This window comes from Bos indicus x Bos taurus, chromosome 10 (genome assembly GCF_003369695.1).
Source record: "Bos indicus x Bos taurus breed Angus x Brahman F1 hybrid chromosome 10, Bos_hybrid_MaternalHap_v2.0, whole genome shotgun sequence".
Classification (NCBI taxonomy): Eukaryota; Metazoa; Chordata; class Mammalia; order Artiodactyla; family Bovidae; genus Bos; species Bos indicus x Bos taurus.
Window position 1 is genome coordinate 102,188,450 of NC_040085.1, and position 27,090 is coordinate 102,215,539.

A 27,090-nucleotide genomic window follows, 5' to 3' on the forward strand; every position below is an offset into this window, starting at 1 on the left:
CGGACCCCCAGCCCGTCTCGTCACAGGTGCTGTCACAGGTGCTAGAATTCCTTGTTGACATCTTTGTCTTCCCCATGAGCTCATAGAACATTTTTTATTCATCTCAAATCCCAGAGCTTATCCTAGAGACTGGCAGCCAGCAGGCTCTCAATAAATGTCCATGGAACTGAGCAGGCAATAGCATCTCTTAAAAAAGAAAAAAAATCTAGCTCAAAATGAACTTGAAAGCAATATAATTGCATCTTTGAAAAAAAAATCTGTAATTCAGAGGTTTTACCAAGCCTGGCTAATGAGTTTTTCTGGGTATTTCTTCAGAAGAAATACAGTATCAGATTCTTCCTGGTATTTTAACTGCTTGTTTCCAACATGCAGATTGCTGCTTCTGATGCTAATTTGCCAGGGAGACTCAAAGAAGCAGCTCCCACGCCCTTCAACCACGCACCTGCCAGCAAAGAGACGATACCGAGGGAAGAGCCGGCAGAAGCAAAGGAACGGCGGGTCCCAGGCCTGGAGGGCTACCACCAGAGCCGCCTGGGAGTGGAGAGCAAAACGGACACCCAGACAGAGAGGAAGGTGCAAGACCAACCGTCAGCTGAAAGAAGCAATCCATTAACTGGTGCGAGTCTCGCAGTTTCGTGGAGGACTTTGCTGTGAGAACACACAATTATGTTGTAGCTATGTTTACTGATGTGCGGATCAGTGGCAGACATAGCTCCACAAATATGAAGGCAGGTCTTTGTAAGAAAATGTATGGCCCCTCTCCTTTTCAAGAGAAACTTCTAGCATTTCCTAAGAAAAGTCATAAATGCTCCAAAGATATCTCAGTCATTTTCTGGGCTTTAGCTCAATCTCTCTGTGACTCTCTGTAAGAGTTGACTAAAAATATCTCTGCAAAAAAAAAAAAAGAAAGAAAGAAAGAATAGAGAGAAAAGCGATGACTTAGAAACAGGTAGGAAATATCTCTTGAAAAGAGCTGGGGCCTCGACCCCACGCCCTGCCCTCACAGTACACATTCCCGCGTTTGGCAGCCACGCCCGGGCAGCGGGGGAGCAGGTGGACGAGCACGGCCCAGATGGGAGCCCAAGCAGGGAAGCTGCTGGCTCGCCCACAGCCCCACCACCAACCCTGCCTCCCCAGCAGGCACATCTGGACTCGCTCTGTGGCACGGACGTCACCAAATTACCAAGAAAGCTCCCCGCTGTCTGCCAGGCGCACCGAGGGTGAGATCTGGCTTCCTCCTTGACCAGGCGGGACGTGAATTCCTCTTTCCCAGCACACACGTGTCATTTCAGCGGTCTGCCCTCGAGCCGCTGCCTGCAAGGCCCGCACTGACACAGGCTCACAGGCTCCTGTGTCCAACTTCACTCCATGAGATGTCAACTCAAAGAGCTACAGATTAAAAAACAAAACATGCAGGTCTGGGAGGCTCTGGGAGCAAAGGTTCTCAACACTAAGCTGTGGAAGAGGATAACACACTCCTGCTGTGGGAACCCTGAATCCAGATGTGTCTGGGCTGAAGGAAGGAGGCTTACCAGCACCACGCTGCCACCCAGAGATGAAACAGTCCGTCAGACCTGCCTGGGGTCATTGTTCAGGCACTAAGTCGTATCCGACTCTTGGCAACCCCATGGACTGCAGCCCGCCAGGCTCCTCTGTCCATGGGACTTCCCAGGTAAGGATACTGGAGGGGGTTGCCATGCCCTTCTCCAGGGGATCTTCTCCACCCAGAGATCAAGCTGGTGTCCCCTGCATTGGCAGGAGGATTCTCTACCGCTGACTCACCAGGGAAGCCCCCTGCTTGGGCAGCATCTTATAATGCAGCCGGCATCATTGGAAATAGCCTTATCTCAGAGATCAGGCAGACAGAAGAAGCCCCTGTGATGAGCCCAGAAAACATATTATTTCTGACTGAGGACAAGGCGATGATTTGATCCCTGGCCCCCTCCACCCCCTTTCAACGGAAAGACATCACCTTTCCACATCCAGGAAGATCTGGAAGCCCAGAGCACAGCTCCGCCCTCCCACTAAGAAGCTGTGGCAGGAGCAGTAGCACCGTGAGCCCCGCGTCCACCCTGCACCCCAGGACTAGAACCCAGCTCAGCCCTTAGCGCTCAGCACACACGTGCTGTACTAACTCATTTTAAAGAAAACACACAACTGTCAGGCGTCTATGAGCCACAGCCATCCCTGAACAGGAGAGGTTCACTCACTCTCTCACTCCTTCACACACAGCCGTAGACAGACACAGGCCCCTCCCCAAACCAGACAGACAAAAATTCCTGGAACTTGTACGCCGGTGATGGCAGGCAGACAACAAACAGATCAGGAAAAAATACATAATGCAGGAAAGGGTTAACAAATTCCTTTCCTCTCCTGCTTGAGAATCTGACCTTAAGTTAACTTTTCAGTTCTGCTTCTCTGGAAACCTAATTAAAGATACCCATAGAATGTCAATTATGTTAGGAGGCAACATTGCTTATGTTAAAAATGACCCCTGATTGATAACTTGCATCTGGACTGGAAGGAGCTATAAATATCTGATGGGGACAACACAGCTTCGGGCTTCCTTGACTGCGATGACGTACAGCTGGGTATCTCCCCAGGGAGACATTAAACCAGGACTGAGCCCACCCTTCCTCGACGCGAGGCTCCTTCTCTAGAGCAGGACACTGCACGACAGGGGCGGGCAAAGCTCTCGAGTGGCCGGATGGACAATCCAGCCCACAGGCCACACGGGAGAGAAGCCCCCGACAGTGCCCGGCTGGCAGCCTTTGATTCTATTCTAGGTCAGTCTCAACAGACAGATGCCCAGTGTGGCGCATGAGTCTCGTGGGCTGGAATGCTAAACAACCTAAGCAGGTCCCTGTAAGCTCTGTTCACAGTATACTTGATGCTGGTTAAACGCTGTTTGCTCAGTCACTCAGTCCGACTCTTTGCGACCCCACGGACTATAGTCTGCCAGGCTCCTGTGTCCATGGTATTCTCCAGGGAAGAATACTGAAGTAGGAAGCCATTCCCTTCTCCAGGGGACTTTGGGACCCAGAGATTGAACCTGGGTCCCTGCACTGCAGGCGGATTCTTCACCACCTGGGCCACCAGGGAAGCCCAATGCTGAGAAAAGTGAAGTAGAGCAGAAGAGCGGGCTGGTGGAGCCACACGCCCCTGGTGCCAGTTTAGGATCCTTTCAGGTCTAAACAACACTGCCCACCCGACTTTGCCTTTGCAAGTTAGCTCCTGTTCACTGATTCATCTTCAGGCTCTGCTCAGACACTTGCTGGGGAAACCTCCCCTGCCTGCCCACCAGGCCCAGGTCAACTTCATTTGCAGATGGAGTCTCACAGCAATGGGTACCTTGCCTCCTGAGCACCATCTTGGCGTATAGTCATACAACCAGGACTATAAGGACCTGGTTTCTTTCTGAGAGCAAGAAGCATATCTGGCTACTCACCATGTTACCCCCAGCACCTGGAGAACGTCTGGCAGGAGTGGGAGTGGAATAAACCCTAGTAGAACAAGTGAATGTTATAACAAACCATCTGAAACTAAACAGAGGTGGGCAGCGTTCCTCACTCCACACTGTACATTCCTGCTGTGTCTGTTCATTGATGATACCCCACCCAGAGTACGACCCGAGAGTCAGCCAGCTCACGCTGCCATCTGTATCAGAAAATTCCAGAGTCAATCTCTGGTCGTATCAAGAGTTATTGGGAAATATATATTTTTTTAAAAAGTTAATTTTGATTTTGAGACACCACTGTTATATAACCATCTCTTTCGGAGGAACTTGCAAAGTGAAAGGCTACATTTAAAGAACATAGTATCGCCTTCGCCTTTGCCGAGACTTAAGCCCACTGTAGTTACTTATCTTCCTGTTGGACTAGAAAATCCACTGGGATCTTTTGCTGTCTCTACCCTAGCTCCTAGCACATAAATGTTTGATGGATGAATAAATACGTGAATGAATAAACAAAGAATCTCCCCCTTCCCCCCATTAAAACAGAAAATCACTATCTTAGACAAGTTCAAGGTGAAGAACTGGGGTAACTTCCTGCAGCCGCTCATCTTCAGGGAATTCTAGCTCTGACGGGGGCAGCCTGCAGCTGGGAGAGCCAGGCGGGGAGGGGCCTTGAGAGCTGCCGTCAACTGCCAGTTAGTTCACCAGCCCCCTCCCCTCCCCTCCCATCTCCCCTCCTGAAGCCAAGGACCACCCAACACGGAAGAACCCACCATGCTGGGCGCTGATATCGCTTCGGCGACACGCCTCTAACACGCAGAGCACGCTAGCACTGGTGAAGTGCATGGAAAGCAACCAACCACCCGTCCCCATATTCACTCATGGAATGCGGCCCTGGAGTTTCATAAGTAAAACTGACAAAGTTTCCTGTGTTTTCGTATTAAAGTTTTGACGGCATTAAGGGATGAGCCAGACCCAGTCTACACTGAAACGAAAGACAGACGCCTTGGCTGACGCTTATTACATAAATAATGACCCCTAGACTGACTTTAAAAGTCCTTATTTCTGAGTGTAATGCATTCCTTGCTGACCAGCTCTCCATTTTCAAGACGGGAAGCAAGCGGTGAGGGGCGGGGCCAGGCTTCGGGGGGCGCACAGGGCCAAGCACGACCACCAGCCAGCGCTGTGACCCTGGGTCAGTCACCCTGCCTTGGTTAATCCCCCCCCCCTTGTTTCTAACACTTTTAGGTTTACAACCACATTGACAGGAAAGTACAGAGATTTCCCATATACCCCTCACCCCAAATACACAGGCGTTAGCAACCTCACTCACCAGAGCGGTCTTTTTTTTTTACACCAAGGATGACCTTCACTGATGCATGTTAATGACCAAAGCCCACGGCTCACCTTAAGGTTCACGGCAAGGAAGGGAGGAGCGCTGTGCGTTCCACGGGATTGCACAAAAGCCTAACGACACCGCTCCGCTACTGCGGCCCCTGGTGGCTCAGCGGTAGAGTCTGCCTGCAATGCAGGAGATGCCGGTTTGATCCCTGGGTCGGGAAGATCCCCTGGAGGAAGAGGAAATGGCAGCCCACTCCGGTATTCTCGCCTGGGAAATCCTCCCAAGCCACAGTCCATGAGGTTGAAAAGAGTTAGACGAGACTTAGGGACCCCACAACAACAATCCTTCCGTACAGCGGCACACAGAGCACTCTAACGGCTCTAAACACTTACGTATTCTGTGCGTTCATCCCCCCTCTCCCCCAGACTCCTGGCAGCCACCGATCTTTTTATTGTCTCCATAGTTTGGTCTCTTCAAGATGGCATATAATTGGGATCTTTGCTTTTCCTTTGAAAAGAGAGGTTCAAAGCCTTTACGTCTGTAAGAACCCTCAGGGCCCACCCACAGGGACTGAACAGTGCTGGACGGCAGGCTACCCACTAACTACTGCGGCTCTGCTTCCAACACACAGCTCTGCGGCCGGGCCCGCCTGCAGCGCGCGGAGGCGCGGGGGCACGTGCAGGCTGTTCATGGGACGGCCACAGGTCTTGGGCTCCTTGTCACGATGAACCCAGATTCCTGTGGCGTGTGTCGCAAACAGATGAGTCACTTCTGCAGGCAGACTGCTCTGAACACAACTCAACACTGCCTTGTCTACTGTTTCCCCAACCAAAATGTAAACCTCGTCATGGCAGTGACTGGGTCTGACTTGTTCACTTAGAACAGTGTTTGGTGCTAGTAAATAACTTAGTGAGGTTCTAAATGTTTATTGAATGGTCATTCAACATGATTTCTCTGGGTCTCAGAGTTCCTGTCTCTAAAGGGCCCTGATTTTTTTTTTTTTAATGTAAAAGCGAAAGTCCCACAGTCATGTCCGACTCCTTGCGACCACATGAACTATACTGCAGTGGGGAGCCTTTCCCTTCTCCAGGGGATCTTCCCAACCCAGGGATCAAACCTAGGTCTCCCAAATTGCAGGCAGATTCTTTACCAGCTGAGCCATAAGGGAATTTTTAATGTGCTCTAACCAATTTCAGACTCTTTTGTCCAAAATGCAGTACTTGGATGCAATCTCAAAAACGACAGAATGATCTCTGTTCATTTCCAAGGCAAATCATTCAACATCACAGTAATCCAAGTCCATGCTCCAACCTTAACGCTGAAGAAGCTGAAGTTGGACGGTTCTATGAAGACCTACAAGACCTTCTGGAACTAACACCCCAAAAAAGATGTCCTTTTCATTATAGGGGACTGGAATGCAAAAGCAGATGTCAAGAAACACCTGGAGTAACAGGCAGATTTGGCGTTGGAGTACAGAATGAAGCAGGGCAAAGGCTAATAGAGTTTTGCCAAGAGAATGCACTGGTCATAGCAAACACCCTCTTCCAACAACACAAGAGAAGCCTCTACACATGGACATCACCAGATGGTCAACACCGAAATCAGATTGATTATATTCTCTGCAGCCAAAAATGGAGAAGCTCTATACAGTCAGCAAAAACAAGACCAGGAGCTGACTGTGGCTCAGATCATGAACTCCTTATTGCCAAATTCAGACTTAAATTGAAGAAAGTAGGAAAAACCACTAGAACATTCAGGTATGACCTAAATCAAATCCCTTATGATTATACAGTGGAAGTGAGAAATAGATTTAAGGACCTAGATCTGATAGATAGAGTGCCTGATGAACTATGGAATGAGGTTCGTGACACTGTACAGGAGACAGGGATCAAGACTATTCTCATAGAAAAGAAATGCAAAAAAGCAAAATGGCTGTCTGGGGAGGCCTTACAAATAGCTGTGAAAAGAAGAGAAGTGAAAAGCAAAGGAGAAAAGGAAAGACAGAAGCATCTGAATGCAGAGTTCCAAAGACTAGCAAGGAGAGATAAGAAAGCCTTCCTCAGTAATCAGTGCAAAGACATAGAGGAAAACAACAGAATGGGAAAAACTAGAGATCTCTTCAAGAAAATAAGACATACCAAGGGAACATTTCATGCAAAGATGGGCTCGATAAAGGACAGAAATGGTATGAACCTTACAGAAGCAGAAGATATTAAGAAGAGGTAGCAAGAATACACAGAAGAACTGTACAAAAAAGATCTTCACGACCAAGATAATCACGATGGTGTAACCACTCACCCAGAGCCAGAAATCCTGGAATGTGAAATCAAGTGGGTCTTAGAAAGCATCACTACACACAAACCTAGTGGAGGTGATGGAATTCCAGTTGAGTCATTTCAAATCCTAAAAGGTGATGCTGTGAAAGTGTTGTACTCAATATGCCAGTAGACTTCGAAACTCAGCTGTGGCCACAGAACTGGAAAAGGTCAGTTTTCCTTCCAATCCGAAAGAAAGGCAATGCCAACGAATGTTCAAACTACTGCACAAGTGCACTCATCTCACATGCTAGGAAAGTAATGATCAAAATTCTCCAAGCCAGCCTTCAACAGTACATGAACCATGAACTTCCTGATGTTCAAGCTGGATTTAGAAAAGGCAGAGGAACCAGAAATCAAATTGCCAACATCCACTGGATCGTGAAAAAAGCAAGAGAGTTTCAGAAAAACATCTATTGCTTTATTGACTATGCCAAAGCCTTTGACTGTGTGGATCACAACAAACTGTGGAAAATTCTGAAAGAGATGGGAATACCAGACCACCTGACATGCCTCCTGAGAAATCTGTATGCAGGTCTAGAAGCTACAGTTAGAACTGGACATGGAACAACAGACTGGTTCCAAATTGGGAAAGGAATATGTCAAGACTGTATATTGTCACTCTGCTTGTTTAATTTATTTGCAGAGCACATCATGAGAAATGCCGGGCTGGATGAAGCACAAGCTGGAATCAAGATTGCTGGGAGAAATATCAATAACCTCAGATATGCAGATGACACCACCCTTTTGGCAGAAAGCAAAGAAGAACTAAAGAGCCTCTTGACGAAAGTGGAAGAGAAGAGTGAAAAAGTTGGCTTAAAACTCAGCATTCAGAAAACTAAGATGATGGCATCCGGTTCGTCACTTCACAGGAAATAGATGGGGAAAGAAAGGAAACAGTGACAGACTTTCTTTTCTTGGGCTCCAGAATCACTGCAGACGGTGACTGCAGCCCTGGAATCAGGAGGCGATTGCTTCTCCGCGGGAAAGCCATGACAAACCTAGAGAGTGTGCTGAAAGCAGAGACGTTTCTCTGCCGACAAAGGGCCACATACTCAAGGCTGTGGTGTTCCCAGTGGTCACATACGGCTGTGAGAACTGGACCATAACGAGGCAGAGCACCACAGAATTGATGCCTTTGAACTGTGGTGCTGGAGAAGACTCCTGAGAGCCCCTTGGACAGCAAGGAGATCCAACCAGTCCATCTTAAGGGACATCAACCCTGAATATTCACTGGAAGGACTGATGCTGAAGCTGAAGCTCCAGCATTTTGGTCATCTGATGTGAACAGACGGCTCATTGGAAAAGTCTCTGATGCTGGGAAAGATCGAGGGCGGAAGAAGAAGAGGGCGTCAGAGGATGAGATGGCTGGACGGCATCACCGATGCAATGAACATGAACTCGGACAAACTCCAGGAGACAGTGAGGGACAGGGAGGCCTGGACTGCTGCAGTCCACGGGGTCGCAGAGTCACGACTGGGCACTGGACAACAGCAACAACAGCCCATTTGGACTCTGGGATTTTCAGATTCCAAAACCGACCATCAGCTCAACTGCTATGAAAAGTCTTCTTGTTACTGAAATGACTTGTGTGAAGTGCTTAGCACAGGTGACTGGGTTGACCCCAAATCTTCCAGACTCAAGACTCCCTGAAGGACAAGAGGCATCCCTGGGGTGGGCGAGGCGGCCAGGCTGCAGGACTCACACTGCTCCAAAAACTTCCCCTGAGGCGGTTGTGAGTAAGGGAAGCGGCCACCTGCACGGACCCCCACTCTCTCCATCAACCCATCCTCCTCTCAGTCAAACGCACACATGCTTCTTGCTGAGATCACAGTGTAGCCTATGGCCAAAAACCAAGTAAAATGAACCACATCTGACCAGCGTGGGGGCATGATTCTTCTGGTACTAGGCTCTGGCCAAATGAACCCCCTAGTCTGGGCTCTTCGTGATACCCCAAGCTTCTCCACGCCTGGGAGAAGCTTGTTTTTAGCCTTCCGCCATCTTTCCACCACCCATCCTCCAGCAAGAAGCCAACTTGGAAAAGGAAATGGGAAGGGAAATAACATTGATTGAAGGCGCCCCGCCTCTGATACCACCCTTGCGTCTGCCCCTCTCTCCCCAGTTGAGCAGCAGCTCTGGCCGTCCAGCAAAAGTCCTGTCAAGGTCACGGACGCCGTGCACGGAATCTCACCCTGTGCCTCGGTCTTCACCCTCAGGAACATCACAGCATCACTCGCCCCAGGTGATGCTCGGGGTCCCGCGGGGACGTCCCTCCTGGTCCGCTCCCCTGGTGGCTCCCTGTGGGCCCCTCCCCTGAGCCCTGCGCCAGCTCTTGGAGGTTTCCTGCTGGGCCCTGGGCTGTTTGGGCTTCTCTCTTCACACTCTGTCCCTCCCTGACTCCAGCCAGTCCAGGGCTTTAAATATCACCAATGCACTGAAACACCCAACTTGTGGCTCAAGCGAGTCCCCGCACCCTTGGGACGGAGCACCCAGCACCCCACACGCCTCCAGGGCACGCACTTCTCTCCCTGCTCCCGCTGTCACCTCAGGGGCATCTGTGCCCAACCCCCACTGTCCCCTCGCTTCCGTCCCAGTGACCCGGGGCTTCTTCCCTGGACGGCCACAGCTCTCCCAGCGTCCGCCACCGTAGCAGACCCGGGGAGTCTGGGACTCTCCCCTTCCCCTCCGCTTCAGCCCCAAGGGACCCTTTTCGGATTCCTCAACACGCCAAGCTCTCCCTGGGGCAAGACCGGCCCTCTGCTTGCAGCTCTTTCTCCTACCGTTGGCCTGTTTCCCTCCTTTCCATCCCTCAAGTCCTGGTCCAGTCACCTCCTCAGGAGGCCTTCCCCGACCCCCTCACGTAAGCACGCGCCCTGTTATTTGCTGCACTCTTTCATCTTCTAGCACTCACTGTGATTTGTGATTTTAAGCACGGGTTTACTTGCTTATCATGCCCCTCACTAGACGGCATCCTCCCTGAGGGCCTGGGCGGCGTCTTCTGTTCATCAGCTCAGGACCACGCACCGTCCTGGCCCACAGCAGAGCTGCGTTAGCTGACTGACTTCACCTCCTGCATGCCAGGTCCTGTGCCGGGAGGTTTATAGAAAAGCCTATACGTTTTGATACAAGCCTCCGCTCCAACCAGAGTGGCTTCCTCACACCCTGCAGAACACACACAATGCTGTGTGTACCTGAGCTAAGTCGCTTCAGTTCTGTATGACATTTTGCAACCCCGTGGACTGCAGCCCACCAGGCTCTTCTGTCCACGGGATTCTCCAGACAAGAATACTGGACTGCATTGCCGTTCCCTTCTCCAGGGGATCTTCCCGACTCAGGGATCAAACCTGAGTATCCTGCGTCTCCTGCTTGACAGGCGGGCCCTTTGCCCCTGAGCCCCTGGTTTCCCACGGAGAACGCTGAGCACAGTCCTGACCCCACGTTCCTACCAGCGAGTTGGAAAGCACCCCCGGCTCTCCCCAGCCTGCACCTGCATCGCCTCAAGCCCACTTCTCCAAAGCTGTACCCCGCTTCCCAAATCCTCAGCCGCCTCAACATGCAGCTTCCCGTCTGCTTCTGTGGCAAGCTGGACTTCCCCTGGCACAACATGCACTGACTCTTCCGAAACTGCCTGTTTTATTCAGTTCTCAGAAACAGGGTTCCAGGAGGCGGGACTTTGTCATTCTTTTTCACCGTTAAAGCCCCAGGCTAAGTGCGGGCCGGTTCCTGGTAGGGCTACGCTCAATCCTCATTAAACGAATGAATAAATACTGAATGAATGAATGGGCCTGCAAGCTTCAGCTCAGTTAAAGTGATTAGGTGCTCTTCCACGGTTTGCTCCTTTTTTAAAAAAGTATTAAATTTATTTAGATGTGTCGGGTCTTGGCTGCACATGGGGCCTTTTCTTGCGGGGCATGGACCCTCGGTGGTGGCACACGGGCTTCGCTGCTCTGCTGCACGTGGGCTGCTAGTTCCCCAACCAGGGATGGAACCTGCATCCCCGGCCTTGCAAGGAGGCTTCTTAACTGCCAGCCCAAGGAAGGCCCCTACGTTTTCTCTTAGCCGTCCCCTTTAAAGCGACGTGTGACGTCGTTCCCTGTTTCCTTCTCCTACCATCTCCCAGAGTACAGGCTCATTTCCTTTTACTCTCTAAATCTCTTGAGAAATGTCATGTACAAAAAGTTGATGTATATTCAATAAATGCTTACTGGAAAAGAGCCTGAATTTTCTCTTTGACTCTTAATGTAAAAATGGGTGCACGGTTGAAAAAGCCACCACTTCTGTCACTGCCAGAAGGAAGACGTTCTGAAGGCAAGAAGGCAAAGGACAGGGCCGAGTCGCTCTGCTCTGGAGCCTGGAGAGACCAGCGCATCCAGCACACGCCACCTCCCCGGCTGCAGGAGCCTGTCTGAAGCTCCTGCTTCTCTGAGGCCATAAACCCAGGAAGCTCAGCCTCACGGCCCTTCTTCCTGCCTGCTGATTCCAAGCTACACTGAGCAGGGCTGAACGGTTGCAAAGGTCGACAAGACGACTGGGGAAGTTCAGAAACTTCTACAAGTCAACGTGTGGTGGTGACTAGTGGTCTAGTTCAGACCAGCACATAGTGGTGCTGCACAGACTCATAACCAACACATACAGTCCCTGGACTGCAAGGAGATCGAACCCGTCAACCCTAGAGGAGACCAGTCCTGAATATTCACTGGAAGGACTGATGCCGAAGCTGGAGCTCCAATACTCTGGCCACCTGATGGGAAGAGCTGACTCACTGGAAAAGAACCTCGTGCTGGGAAAGACTGAAGGCAAAAGGAGAAGGGGACGACAGAGAATGAGATGATTAGATACCATCACTGACTCAGTGGACATGAATCTGAGCAAACTCCGGGAGACAGTGGAGGAGAGAGGAGTCTGGCGTGCTGCAGTCCATGGGGTTGCAAAGCGTCAGACACGACCTAGCAACTGAACGACAACAACGAAAGCATCCTGGTGACTGACTATAGTCGCACAATCCTCCCTTTATTGCCTGGCCTGGCTGCAAACTCCCCAGGGAAGCCCGGAGGCTGACCATACTGCCTGCCCTCCTACGCTCTCCAAGTCAGGGCCTCCCACACAGAACTCCTGATGCGACCCAGGAAAGAGTACAACCCAGCAGGCGCATCTCCCAGCTCCGACGCTCATGTGTCTTCTCGCGTTAATTTATCCCCACCCTCACCCTCCCTGTGCTGCCCTGGTGGCTCAGACGGTAAAGCATCTGTCTGCCTACAATGCGGGAGACCCGGGTTCAATCCCTGGGTGGGGAAGGGCCCCTGGAGGAGGGCATGGCAATCCACTCTAGTATTCTTGCCTGGAAAATTCCATGGACAGAGGAGCCTGGTGGGCTACAGTCCATGGAGTTGCAAAGAGTCGGACACGACTGAGCAACTTTCACTTTCCCTTTCCCTGAATTAAAACCAGTTCAGAACCAGGGAAAACATACATGACATACAATCCATTTGGCTCACCCAGTACACCTGCCACGGCAGACAAGAAGCAACACTGCTAGAAATCTCTGCCACTCTGTTTATAAGGCATAACTTGTTGTTGCTGCTCAGTCCTAAGTCGTGTCTGATTCTTTTGTGACCCCATGGACTGTAGCCCACCAGGCTCCTCTGTCCATGGGATTCTCCAGGCAAGGACACTGGAGTGGGTTGCTGTGCCCTCCTCCAAGGGATCTTCCCGACCCAGGGATCGAACCTGCGTCTCCTGCATTGGCAGACGAGTTCCTTACCCCTGAGCCACCTGGGAAGCCCAAGACATGGTTGAATATTCCTAAATCAACGTGGAGCAAATAAACAGCATCCTAACTCAAGCTGCTCTGGCAATTCTGGCGTCGAGGACTCAAGCTGTGGGGGTGGGGTGACGCTTGTCTCCTAGAAAGCTGGGGGAGTCCCAGGCCACTCCTCTGCATGGGCTGTGCTGCCCGAATGCTCGCCCCTCCTCCCTTCTCTGAGACACAGCCGCGGCCCTCGGTTATTATGGGTTATCCAGGCTAATCGCAATGCCTCTTGGGCAGAGACCACGCGCACCAGTGGTCACAAATAAACTCCCTTCCTTGAGAGCGAAGCTGCATGAGGCTCTGCAATCAAGTGAACGATGCCTGCCTCAGGAACTGGAGTCTGACCTGCCTGTGGTCCCGCTTCCAGCTGGAAAGCCAGCCGGGCATCATCGTCAGCGGAAATTACAATTCACCGCTGCCCGCCCGCCTGACGCTGCACCAAGTACTCCACGCACGGTCTCTCGGTTGCACCTCACCGCAGCTCTCGGGTGTTTTGGCCGATAGGGAAGGGCTTCCCAGGGGCACTGGCAAAGAGCTCGCCTGCCAGTGCAGGAGACATAAGAGCCGCGGGTTCGGGAAGATCCCCTGGAGGAGGGCATGACAACCCACTCCAGTGTTCTTGCCTGGAGAATCCCGTGGACAGAGGAGCCTGGCGGGCTACAGACCATGGGGTCACACACAGTCGGTCAAGACTGAAAAGACTTAGCACACACGTGCACACACACACACACACACACAGATGAAGAAACAGACGCCCCGCTGGGAGGAGGGCTGGCTCCTCATCAGGTCCTCTGGCTCCAGCATCCACTCGGCCCCCCATCCGAGGGCCTGCCGTGGGCAAGGCGATCTGAGGATTTCAGAGCAGCAGCCCTGGCCGTCTGAGGCCAATGCACTCTGACTACACCTCTGCAAAGCGTCAGTTCAGTTCAGTTCAGTTCAGTCGTGTCCGAGTCTTTGCGACCCCATGAACTGCAGTACACCAGGCCTCCCTGTCCATCACCAACTCCCGGAGCTTGCTCAAACTCATGTCCATTTAGTCGGTGATGCCATCCAACCATCTCATCCTCTGTTGTCCCCTTCTCTTCCTGCCTTCAGCAGCAAAGCCTCAGCAGGATGTTTTTTCAGCCTTAACAGGCCTGCTGCTGCCACCCAGAGGGATGAGAAAAACGGAGGTGAGATCCACAGGGGTGTGTGCCAGGTCAGACCATGCCCAGGATACATGGGCCGCGTGAGAGCAGGTGCTGTCTCCCTCCAAGGGGGCCAGAGAGAAAGGGGAGTGAGGAGGGGAGGGGTGAGGGAGGAACGGGAAGGGAAGGAGGGGAGAGAGGAGGGGGCGGGAGAAGCAGCTGTAGAGGATCTGGCAGACGAGGAGAAGTGTGATGATGTCCTTCAGTTGCTCAGTCGACTCCGACTCTTTGCAACCCCTCTTTGCAGCTCACCAGGCTGCCCTGACCTTCTCCGGGAGTCTGCTCAAACTCATGTCCATTGAGTTCATGATGCTATCCAACCATCTCATCCTCCATCATACCCTTCTCCTCCTGCCTTCAATCTTTCCCAGTATCAGGGTCTCTTCTAATGAGTCAGTTCTTCGCATCAGGTGGCCAAAGTATTGGAATTTCAGCTTCTGTGTTAGTCCTTCCAATGAACATTCAGGACTGATCTCCTTTAGAATGGACTGGTTGGATCTCCTTGCAGTCCAAGGGACCTTCAAGAGTCTTCTCCAACACCACAGTTCAAAAACATCAATTCTTTGACGCTCAGCTTTCTTTATAGTCCAACTCTTACATCCATACATGACTACTGGAAAAAAACATAGCCTTGTCTAGACGGACCTTTGTTGGCAAAGTGATGTCTCTGCTTTTTAATATGCCATCTAGGTTTGTCATAGCTTTCCTTCTAACGAGCAAATGTCTTTTAATTTCCTGGCTGCAGTCACTGTCCACAGTGATTTTGGAGCCAAGAAAATAAAATCTGTCACTGTTCCACTTCTTCCCCTTCTATTTCCCATGAAGTGATGGGACCAGAATCTTAGTTGTTGAATGCTGAGTTTTTAGCCAGCTTTTTCACTCTCCTTTGACCCTCATCAAGACGCTCTTTAGTTCCTCTTCACTTTCTGCCCTTAGGGTGGCATCATCTGCGTATATGAGGTTATTGATATTTCTCGCAGTAGTCTTAATTTCAGTTGGTGATTCATCCAGCCCAGCATTTCGCATGATGTATGTAAGTGTGATGAGAAAGCACCACAGTGCAGGCTGGGAACACCCCAGCCATGCCTCATCCTGGGGTCAAGTGCTTCTTCACAAGCCAGGCTGGACGGTGGATGAGGCCACAGTTTGAGGGTCAGACCGAAGCCCAGCGCACAGCATCTCCCCTGCAGCGGGGCAGAGCCAGGAGGACTGAGGTCAGAGCTCAGAAGCCAAGCATGCGAAACTCAGGCAACGCTGCAGGGCACGGGTGGACGTGGGCGAGGCGACGCCGTGAGGGTCGGTGACCAGGTGAGAGCATGTGGTGAAGAGGGGAGACGCGAGGCAGCAGGAGGGGCCCAGGGACTGGCCCCAGGGCCAGGGTCTTTCTGAGAGAGCCCCGAGGTCACCGGCTTGGCAATGAAGAAGCTGAATATATTTAAGCATATTTCTAAAGTAAAAGATACGCTTTATCAATTGTGTGTCTCTTATTGCTAAACTCATCTATGATGCATCTTCCTATCCTTGAAAATGAGTCAATCTCTGTCCATTATATTCTCCCAGATACATATTTTTCAAATGTAGAGACACAAAAAGGAGTGAGACAGCGAGGCAGCAAGACACACCGCAGTAAGACACACTGCAGCAAGACACACCGCAGCAAGACACACCGCAGGAGGGAAAGCCCCCGGAGCCTGGTCCGTCTGTCCCCACGTGCCCTGCAGACTCCAGCGGGACGGCCACCGTCAGATGCCCCCCAGTGTGGCCCCCAGGCTCTGGGTGACCCACCATGTACACAGCCGATGGCACTGGGCACGTCCAGGACCTCCTGCTGCTCTCTCTCTTTCCCCTCTGCCTCCACCCGCCCCAGTCAGCTCTTGTCACTGCTCCCAGCCCCCGCCTTGAGGAGCTGGTGAGGCCTCCCCAGCCGCCGGCTCAGGGCATCACTGCTCTTTAAAGCCCAGTGAGACAAGCAAAGAGGGAAGGGGGCTTCAAGATGGAGCAGCCCCCCAACTTTAACTATGGGACTTTGACTATGCCAATGGGAATCGCCTTGAACTGGCGTGAAATGAAATGAGACTTGAACCAGGGAGCAGTTCCAGCACATGACCCGTCACCTTCGGCACACTTCTCATCATTATTTTTCTGTTGGGTGCTGGGGGCATCCAGAGGTTCCGGACAAGAGGTCTGAGCCCAATGGCCCTTCTTCTTCCTGCTCGATGTGCAGGCTTCAAATGGGAAAATAAGCTGGCCAGCCCACCCTCATCAGTCTCATACAAAGCATTTCCAACAGACGCTGCTGGTTGGGGGTTTCTGAAAGCCCCCCCAATTCATTCCAGCCTCTGGGCTTGTCCATCAATTACACACACTCTCAGTTACAGGGAGGGAAAGCCAGGTTGGAGTATCCTCTGTGATGACCACGATTTATTGTGAAAAGGAAGAAAAAAGATCACTAGGAAAATACTTCCGTGTTCCGTCCCTTCTCCCTCTATTTATAACAGCAAGGGAAACTAGAACTCAAAACTCAGCCTGGGGGCCCAGCACCATCACTCAGACGATCTCAGTCAGAGACAGATGAGGTCAAACTTGAAAGCGTCTCTAAGCCAAAGCCGCCAAGCCATTCCAAACCTTGACGCGTTTACCGCAGCCTTTTGTGGGACCTGCCAATCCGAACCTTTGGAGCAAAGCGGGCCTTCTCCACAAACAGTTTAACAGGATTTGGAAAATAAGCATTTACTCCCCAGGGAAAGGGAAACGGAAGCATGTGGCTCTGGGCCCCCAAGCAGAGATGAAATCTGGCTTCTGTGAGCTACGCCCCAAGGTTTGAAGCTCTTGAAAATGAAGAGGGAGCAGCTGAACATTGCCGTTATCCCTTCTGTAGCTGGGAGCTCTGTGGGACCGTTCCTAGAGGGAGGGGGCCCCCTGCGCGTGGCCTCAGAGGAGCTACGGGGGAGTCAGACACCTACTGTCGGTCTCCACGGACACCTATCCTGAAGCACAAGGTCAAAACAAGGACAGCTGAGGAGGTCTGAACAGCATCATCGCGTGTCTCATAAGGGCAACATGGGAAGGACAGCGAACGTCAAATGCACCACTCTTAAACCTCCAAAAACCCCTTTCAGAGGCAGCTCAGGGAGGAGCTGAACTGGCATATGGCCTTCCAGGCACACACACATTCATAAAACCCATCTGAGACCTGGCAATCCAGTCCTCTAAAGGGACCGGCCGTTCAAAGGGAGGCGAGCCTGTGGGCCAGGGCTGCCCACTCACTAACGCGTCCCGCAGCAAAGCAGGGAGGCCCAGCAGGACCGTCCCACGGGGGCAGCAGGGCACGGGGCTGGGCCCCACCTTCCCTGGCCCCAGGGCTCTGGATGGAGACTCGGTTCACACGCCCTTCTCCCTCCTTCGAATCTCCTTCGAAGGTTGGACAAGCCAGGTGGAGAAGAGACAAAAGAGCCCACGTTCACTCTTCCTTCTAGAAATTCCAGTTGTGGTGTGTATTCAAACTGCTTTAGGATAACAACTAAACTGAACACACATGGTGGGGCTTTCTGCTTTCCTTCGTTAGGAACTTGATTTAAAAAGAGAAGACGGCTTACCCATTTTTGAAATAGAGGACATGGGCTCTCTGCAGTCCCGTTTCTAGGAAAAAACCTAGTTCTTGATCGTGGGGAGCAGGGCCAGGCTTAGGACTTCTGTTCTGAATATTAGAAAGTATTACCTGGAAGGGGAGAAAATCAGAAAACTAATCAGATCCACACGCAAGCCTACTTCCTTCAAACCCTATCTGCAAACGCACAGCTGGACTTGAAAAATGGACTTCCATTCACAAGCGTCAGTGCGCGGCGCTGGGTGGGGAGGAGAAAAGCGCAGAGGGCTTCTGTGCGACAGGGGGGCGACTGCTGCCCCAGGCGCGCGCGTTCCTCCTGCCAGGAGGCCTGCGTGCTGATGCGCGTTGATGGGCACACGGTGCCAGCCGAACCCCCAAGGCTCCGGCTCTGCAAGGCTGAGATGCTGACAGAGAGGCTTGGCGGCAAAGAAGCAGGTCCAGCAACAGGCGGAAACGGCCGTCCCCACCAAGGGCTGAGGTCACGGACGCAGCCTGCAGCTTCAGCCCTGCAGACTCTGGTGAGCTTCAGAAAGAGCAGAGGGACCTGTGACTGGCCCTGGCCCGAGAACTAGCCAGACAGCAACTCCGCCAGGCCCCAGGGCTGCAGCGGCAGTCACCTGCTCTCAAGGACAGAGAGCTTAGGAAAAACGACCTCGGCTCCCTCTCTCCCCAAACCAGACTGCCTGTCAACAGATAAGGAGGTTTTAAAGGCTGGCGTGTTTAGCCCTGCCAGAAAGACTGCCAACTAATGAAGGGAAAGACCTGCGAGTGGAGTGGGACATAGTGAAGTGTAAACACGTATCTACTGTTACAGAGGTTACTCTCTTTAAACTCGCGAGTCAAATAAAGCGTTTATCAACCAGAAGCTACTTGTGGCCCATTTAGAAACCACACAGATGCTCTCCAAACACGCTGCCAACATCGACCGCAAGCCAGCAGCTCTCCAAAAACCCAGCTGTTAGCCAAACCCCCGATGTTCTCGAGGTCTTGAAATGACCCTTCTAGAGGCATTAAAGCAACTGCTGGGTCTCTACCTTGTGAGCTCTGGGGCTGCCGGGGGGAGAAGTAGAAGACACATACAGTGAACCGTATGTTGTAGAATGACATCCAAGTGGGCAACCCTCGCATTTGAACTACATCCCAGCATCTTATCAGAAGTGCCTGGCTCCCTCCTGACTTAGCGCTTGGCTCTGCAAGTGCTAAGAGGTAGGTGTTCCTCCCACCTCCGGGCACCGTCATTTTCGGCCCAGCCACCGTCTGAGCGGCGGAGATGCAGAGTGCCCCTCTGGGCCCCGTCCTCTCCTCTCAGGTTCCCGGATGACCTCATCTGCTCCTAAGAAGCCACCTCCCTGCTGCCACCCGCCCACTTGGTCGTCTCTAGTCCAGACTTTTCCCAGACTCATGTCTAACCACTTCCTTGATATTTCCATGTGGAAGTCCAACGTTGAAACTTTTAAAAAATTATCATTTGTTTTTGAGAATAGTTTTCAGTTTTTAAAAGCTCCATGATTATTTTAAAGCAAAAACAATGCAGTACCATACAAAAAAAAAGAAAAAGCATGATCAATTCTATCACACAGCAGCAACCAGTGAGCGCTCATGGGACAATAACCCATATCAACTCTATCACACAGCAACAACCAGTGAGCGCTGATGGGGCAATAACCCATATCAACTCTATCACACAGCAACAACCAGTGAGCGCTCATGGGACAATAACCCATATCTCTGCCCAGGTAAGTACCAAGACGAGAGAAAGATAAAAATCATTTTACAAACACTGAGACTGTGGTATGCGCTGGTTTTAAATTTAAACCATTACATTTCATTTTAATTAAATTTAACAGGCGAAACAAAAGTGTAACCCAAGTAAGCACTCAATTTCAGAAAAATGTGTTTTTTAACACAAAGTTCACAGTCTCTCTAAAATTAAAAATACACCTGATGTTTATCATATGTACACGTGTGTAATACGCACCTGCATGCATGTGTTATGTGTGTATACAGACAGAACGACAGAGACAGAGAGACAAAGAAGAGCCAGAGAAGAGAGACAGAGATTCGGTCCTCTCTTTGTTTAAATGTTCACTCCTTTGGTTGTGCTGGGTCTTAGCTGCGGCACCCAGGATCTTCGATCTTCTCTGCGGCATGTAGAATGTTTGGCTGTGGCCTGTGGGATCTAGTTCCCCTAGGGTTCGAGCCCAGGCCCCTGCATCGAGAGCACGGACAGTTAGCCGCTGGGCCACCAGGGACCCCATTTTGTTGTTGCTGCTGTCCAGTCAGTAAATCGTGTCAAACTCTTTGTGACCCCACGGACGGCAGCTGCCAGGCTCCTCTCTCCTCCACTGTCTCCAGGAGTCTGCTCAAACTCACGTCCACTGAGTCGGTGACACTATCCAATCCTCTCACCTTCCTCCGCCGCCCCCTTCTTTGGCCATCAGTCTTTCCCAGCTTCGGGGTCTTTTCCCATGACTCAGCTCTTTGCCTCAGGTGCATGGCTCATTCTTTTATCCACATATTTCAGCTCCATACAGGATCTGCTGACCCACGCCAGCAGTAAGGAAACTGGCGTATCCACGTACCTTCTCCAGTGTCTTCTCCTCAGCCTCCTGTTTTGTTATAGCACTATGTTATATTGTCAAAATTCCCAACAACTATGTCCAACCCCATAATTGTTTTTCATCAGTTCTATATTAAAATGCGTCCTAGGGGTCAGATACAGGTAGGGATTAAGAGGTACAAACCAGTGTGTATAAAGTAAATAAGCTTCAAGGAAATATAGTACAGCACAGGGAATATAGCCAACCTTTTATAATATTTATAATCCTATAATTCTCGATACTACAAATGGGATTACAGTAACTATAATGGGACATAACCTTTAAGAATTGTGAATCACTACACTGTACACCTACATTTATATAGTATTGTACCTCAACTATACCTCAATCAGTCATCAACAAAATGCATTCATTGTTTCTTTAATCCTCTATTTTAAACCAATTCCTGCTGGGTGGAATACTGCCATAAAGGGTGCTCCGAGTCCTAAATTCTTCCGTGTTCAAGAATGTCTCCCTCTCGTCTCTGTCTCTCTAAACCTGACTACAAAAAACTTGGATTTCGCACTTTCTCTCCCTCAGAACTTGGTAGACGATACTCCCATCACCAACTCTGAACGTCGCTGTGGACAGCCTGGAAGCCAGCCTTGCTGTCTCCCTGTAGACAGTCTGCAAAGAGAACCCTTCTCCCCCTGAAGCCTAGAGACTCTGCCAGAAGCTGTCGTGCCAGCCACCATTCTAAGCCCATTGTTCTTGGAACACAGCATGAACGCTCTGTCTACGACTTCAGATCTGCAGGTCGAGTGAGGCCCTGGAGTCGGGCTGCCACTCTGAGCTCAAAGCCCTGCTCCACCACTGTGGCCAAGTCACGGACTCTCTAGCTTCGGTTTTCTCGTTGGAAAAATGGAGATGGCGACACAATTTTTCACTCAGTGTAGTCCTATGGACTAAACAGAGTCATAAATGGATAGAACACTTGGCACAGAATAGAGCAAGTGCTTGATGAAGTCTTACTTCTTTGAGCTCAAGAATTTCTCTTTGATTACAAAATTGTATTCTTTTACTGTTTTATTGTTTTTTTCCATGTTATTTTTCAGGAATACTAATTGTATGCACTGTCTCAGCTACTGTAGCTTTGCAGAAAGTTTAGAGACTGGGAAGTACGAGTCCCTCAACTTTGTTCTTTTTCAAGAGTGTTTTGGTCTTTTGGCCCCTTCCATTTCCATATTAATTTATGAATCAGCTTATCAATTCCTGCAAAAAAAAAAGCAACTGAGATTTTGATGGGATTCAGTTAAATTTGTAGATAAATTTGGACAGTACTGTTATTGTAACAAATTGTCTTTTGTTCCATGAACATAGGCTGCTTTTCCATTTATTTAGGTTTTTTTTTTCATTTCTTTCAACAGTAATTTCTAGTTTTCAGAGTATAATGTTTGAACTTCTTTTTATTATTTTAATCTTTTTTGATGCTACTATAACTGGAATTGTAATTTTAATTTCATTTTCAGATTGCTCATTGTTAGTGGATACAGATAAAAGGGGTTTTTGTATACTGACTGTATCCTCTAAACTTGTTGAAATCATTTGTTAGTTATAGTTCTGTGTGTGTAAACTCTTCAGGATTTTCTATAAACAAGAACATGTTATCTGCAAATAAAGATAGTTTGACTTCTCCCTTTTCAATCTGGATGCCTTTTATTTCTTTTTCCTGTCTCACTGCACTGGCTAGAACCTCTAGTCAACAGAAGTAGTAAGAGCAGATTTCCTTGTCTTCTTCCTGATCTTGGGAGGAAAGCATCCACCCTTTCACCATTATATATGGTTAGATGCTTCATGGGTGCCTTCTATCAGACTGAAGATAATAACTTCTACGCCTAGTTCGTTGACTTTTTAATCATACAATGTGCTGTATTTTGCCAAATGCTTTCCCTGCATCTACTGTACTGAGATTATCATTATCATGCAGTTTTTTCCTTTATTATATAGATACATTGTATTACATAATTGATTCCCATATGTTAAATCAACCCTGCATTTCTGAAATGAATCTTTCTTGTGGTATATTACTTTTTCTAGAAGCTGCTAGATTCAGTTTGCTAGTATTTTGCTGAGGACATTTGCATCTATTCATGAGACTTGTTGTTTACTCACTCAGTCTTGTCTGACTCTTTGTGACCCCATGCATTGCAGCCCACCGGGCTCCTCTGTCCGTGGGATTTCCCAGGTAAGAATACTGGAGGGGTTGCTACTTCCTCCTCCAGGGGATCCTCCCCACCCAGGGATCGAGCCTGCATGTCCTACCTTGCAGGAGGTTTCTTTACCGCTGAGCCCTAACCTGAGAAGCAATCAGTGCTCCCACAACCTAGTCAGGGAGTGTTTTACTGCTACCCTAGTTTTTGAAAGCTTTTATAATACTGGCATCATTTCTCCCTTAAATTGAATCTCTCTTCATTGAGTTCACCATGGAAGACAACTTGACCTGTCGTTTTCTTTATGGGAAGGTTTTTAACGATAAATTCCATTTCTTCCATTCATAATGCAGCCTCCCTGCGCCCCCTCAAAGCCCCTAGTCAGCTAGGCGAGGCGAAGGCTGGCTCTTGTCCACTACTGCTCTTGGAACTCCCCGCGGCTCTGCAGCCTGGACCCGGCTCACCTAAGGGGAGCGGGCCGTCTGTTCCTTCTTGAGTGAGTTGTGGTACTTTGCGTCTCTCGGAGAACTTGCCTATTTTCTATAAATGATCGAGTTTATTGGTGTTGAAGTTGGTCATAATTTTCCCTTACATCCTTTTAATATCTATAGACCTACAGAGCCTCTTTTGTTATCTGGGTATTGATAATTTGTATACTCTCTCTTTTCTGGTCCATATTATTAATGGTTTACATAAATTTTATTGGTCTTTACTAACCCATTTGTGGCTTTACTAGTTTACCGTTTACCTACTTTCCAGTCCCCTAGTTTCTGTTTTAATCTTTACTATTCCCTTCCTTCTGCTTATTTTGGTTTTAATTATCTTATTTTTCTAGTTTCTTAAGCCAGAAATGTAGATCATTGATTTGAAATTTTCCTTCTTTCTACTATAAGAATTTAATGTTATAAATTCTTCTATACATTTTGTTTTATATATATTGTGAAGTTCTGTTATTAGGTATACATACTTTTAGGATTATAATGTGTTATCGATGAACTGACTCCTTTTATTATATAAGTCCTTTTATCTGCTGTAATAGTTCTTGTTCCTAATTCTACCTTATGATATAATACAGCCAGTCTAGTTTTGCTTTGATTATTGTTTGCATAGCATGTAATTTTACTTTTTGTCTACCTATGTATTAACATTTCAATAGTTTCTTGCAGATAGCATATAGTTAGGTCTTACTTTTTGTCCAGTCTGAAAATCTGCCTTTTAATTGGAGTGCTTAGACAATTTACATTTAATATAATCATTGATGTGACTGGAATCATCTTGCTACTGCTGCTGCTGCTGCTAAGTCACTTCAGTCGTGTCCGACTCTGTGCGACCCCATAGACGGCAGCCCATGAGGCCCTGCGGTCCCTGGGATTCTCCAGACAAGAGCACTGGAGTGGGTGTCTGACCCTAAGTGAAGTCGCTCAGTCGTGTCTGACTCTGTGCGACCCCATGGACTGCAGCCCACGAGGCCCTGCCGTCCCTGGGATTCTCCAGGCAAGAACACTGGAGTGGGCTGCCGTTTCCTCCTCCAATAATCATCTTGCTCTTGATTGTCTCCTATGTTCTTCTTTTCTCTTTTCTCTCTCTCTCTCTTTTTTTTCTTTCTTTTTTTTGGATTGATGATTCCATTTCATTTTCACTATCAGCTGGTTAATCACGTCTTTTTTTCCTTATTTTTTAGTGGCTGCCCTAGGTTTTACAATATAGCTTTTCACAGCCTTTATCTAAATTATATTACACCAACTCATATATAGGATAAATGCTTTGGGCTTCCCTTGTGGCTCAGCTGGTAAAGAATCCACCTGCAATGCAGGAGACCTGGGTTCAATTCCTGGGTTGAGAAGATCTCTTGGAGAAGGGAAAGGCTACCCACTCCAGTGTTCTGGCCTGGATATTGTGTTTCCTCCCCTATGCCTTTTGCTATTATGGCCACAAATTTTACTTCTATGTTATAAATCCCACAAAACATCATTAATATTTTTAGTTTAGGCAGTCAATTATCTTTTAAAGGAATTCAGACGGTAAAGCATCTGCCTGCAATGCAGGAGACCCGGGTTCAATTCCTGGGTTGGGAAGATCCCTTGGACAGGAAATGGCAATCCACTCCAGCACTCTTGCCTGGAAAACCCCATGAACGGAGGAGCCTGATAGGCTACAGTCCACGGGGTCTCGAAGAGTCGGACACGACTGAGCGACTGCACTTTCACCCTCAGTGTAACCGTTCGGTGCTCTTCGTTTCGCTGCTCGGATCTGTACACTTCCTTGCTTGAAGAATCTCTCCCACATTTCTTGTCACACAGGTGTGCTCGCTATGCACCCTGTCAATTTTTGTTGGTTCTAAAAAAGTATCTGTCTTTCCAGTGTCTTCTAATTTGCATATTATCTTCTGGGAATATCTTATATCGCTTATCTTTATTCTTCTGAATTTAAAGTTTCTCTTTCTCTGGCTGCCTTCAAGGCTTTCGTCTTTGATTTACAACAGTTTGACTATGATGTGACTACGTACGTGTTTGTATTTATGCTGCTTGGGGTTCTCTGAGACTCTGGGATCTGAGATTCTTTGCTACGCTTCAGTAATTCTGAAACTTCTTAACCGTTTTCTCTCCCAGTGTTTTTTCTGTCCCAGTTTCTCTCCCTTCTCCTCTTGGGGCAGCAAACACATATATTTTCCCACAGCGCCTGGATGCTCCGCTCTGTTTTTTCCCCACCCTTCTTTTTTTCTTTTTGTGTTTCATTTGAATAATCTCTATTAACCTATCTTCAAATGAAAGTTTTTTCCTTGGCTGTGTCCAATCTTCTAATAAGCTATCAAAGAAGTTCTTTGTTTCTTATGTCATGTTTTGTTATTTCTAGCATTTCAGTTATTTTTTTTTATAGTTTCCTTCTCCTTCCTGAAATTCCCATCTGTTCCTGCGTGTTACATATCTTTTCCACAATACTCTAGCATATAACTCAAGGATATTTTTAAGTTCCTGTCTGATAGTACCTGGGTCCTTTCTGGTTTGGGTTCTATTTATTACCCTTCACAGTGGTTTGTTTTATTCCTGGTGGTGTGTATTGTATAACGATCTTATAATTTTCATTTAATGTTAATAATTGTGTACAGAGAAATAAAGTGAGGGAAATAATATTCACACTTGAAAATGGGTACTCCTTTTCTTTTATCAGGCCCTAAGTGTGGGGGCGTCGAGTCAACCTAGTCAGCAGGTGGGCTGGAGTTGGGTTTCGTCGTTTCTATAGTTACTTCCACTGCACCACAGGCCCCAGATTCCTGCGGCTCAGGGACGCTAACTTGTGCTTCCCTTGGGGCTGGGATGCCGGGGGGCTTCCTCGGGGCTTCTGTCGCACCCTCAGTGCTGATGAGCAGGCTCTGTCTGCTCGTGCTCGGAGCGGGCTTCTCCCCGCACTCACGCCCCTCCCCGGTGGTGCTGTGCTGGTGCGCACGGCGGGTGCTGTGCTTGTTGTGTGACTGCGGTGGGAGGGGCAAGCTTGGCTCTCCTGGCCCAGTTAGGAAGGGTCCGTCCACCAGAACCTCAGGAACGGGGCTCTCCTGGCCCAGTTAGGAAGGGTCCGTCCACCAGAACCTCAGGAACGGGGCTCTCCTGGCCCAGTTAGGAAGGGTCCGTCCACCAGAACCTCAGGAACGGGGCTCTCCTGGCCCAGTTAGGAAGGGTCCGTCCACCAGAACCTCAGGAACGGGGCTCTCCTGGCCCAGTTAGGAAGGGTCCGTCCACCAGAACCTCAGGAACGGGGCTCTCCTGGCCCAGTTAGGAAGGGTCCGTCCACCAGAACCTCAGGAACGGGGCTCTCCTGGCCCAGTTAGGAAGGGTCCGTCCACCAGAACCTCAGGAACGGGGCTCTCCTGGCCCAGTTAGGAAGGGTCCGTCCACCAGAACCTCAGGAACGGGGCTCTCCGCAAGGGCCCCTTTCTAGCATCTCTCCTAGCCCCTAGAATGCCCTCCTGGGAGAGGAGCCACCTAACTTCCACCACCAGACACCGTCTGAGCATGATTACTTTCCTGGAGCCCAGGTTCAGCACAAACTGAGGCCTCTGTCATCACCCCCATCGCACAGAGTTGGCCCTGCTCTCCCCACGGGTTCCACACCGATAGACACCGGGGGTTGACTGCAGTGCTCCATCTTATATAAGAGGCTTGGCCGTCAGCAGATACTGAATCCACAGGGGGCCCTGAAGGCAAGGCCCACACACTGAGGCACTGACTGCACGGTCGTCCGGTCAACCATCCAAATCAGACACCGCGGACTGAGCCCTGACACCCTGGCGCTCGCTCACACCTGATCTATTACTATTTCCCTCCTAATCATTTCTCAAATGTGTGCATACATCCATTTCTACAATTACAACCATCATCACTCCCTATTAGATTTCTAATAGCCTCCTAAACAGAGTCTCCACATCCTCTCTAGCTCCTTAACGTCCTCTCCACCCTCCACAAGCAGCTGGATAATTTTTATAACAACCTGGATCATGTGACTCTCGGGCGCTTTCTCATCTCATCTCCGCTCGATGGTCACTTCTCAGAAGGGCCTGCCCAGACCGCTGCCATAAAGTAGATCTGTCTCTATTACTCACTCTCACAACGTCCTGTTCTATTCCTCCGTTGC

At 49.5% G+C, this 27,090-nt stretch overlaps 1 protein-coding gene and 1 non-coding gene across 6 annotated transcripts in view; both read right to left on the bottom strand.

Annotated features, from left to right (window-relative positions):
* Window positions 1-27,090, bottom strand: part of TTC7B (tetratricopeptide repeat domain 7B) — a 275,364-nt gene that overhangs the window by 157,334 nt on the left and 90,940 nt on the right. For all 5 annotated transcript variants that reach the window (XM_027552728.1, XM_027552730.1, XM_027552726.1 and 2 more), the window contains exon 5: window positions 17,704-17,825. In XM_027552728.1, coding sequence (XP_027408529.1) covers window positions 17,704-17,825 — 122 coding nt within the window. The remainder of the gene's footprint in view (window positions 1-17,703; window positions 17,826-27,090) is intronic.
* On the bottom strand, window positions 5,471-5,596 carry LOC113900548. The gene has a single exon (XR_003513186.1). It is a non-coding gene; the product is annotated as a small nucleolar RNA SNORA11 (small nucleolar RNA).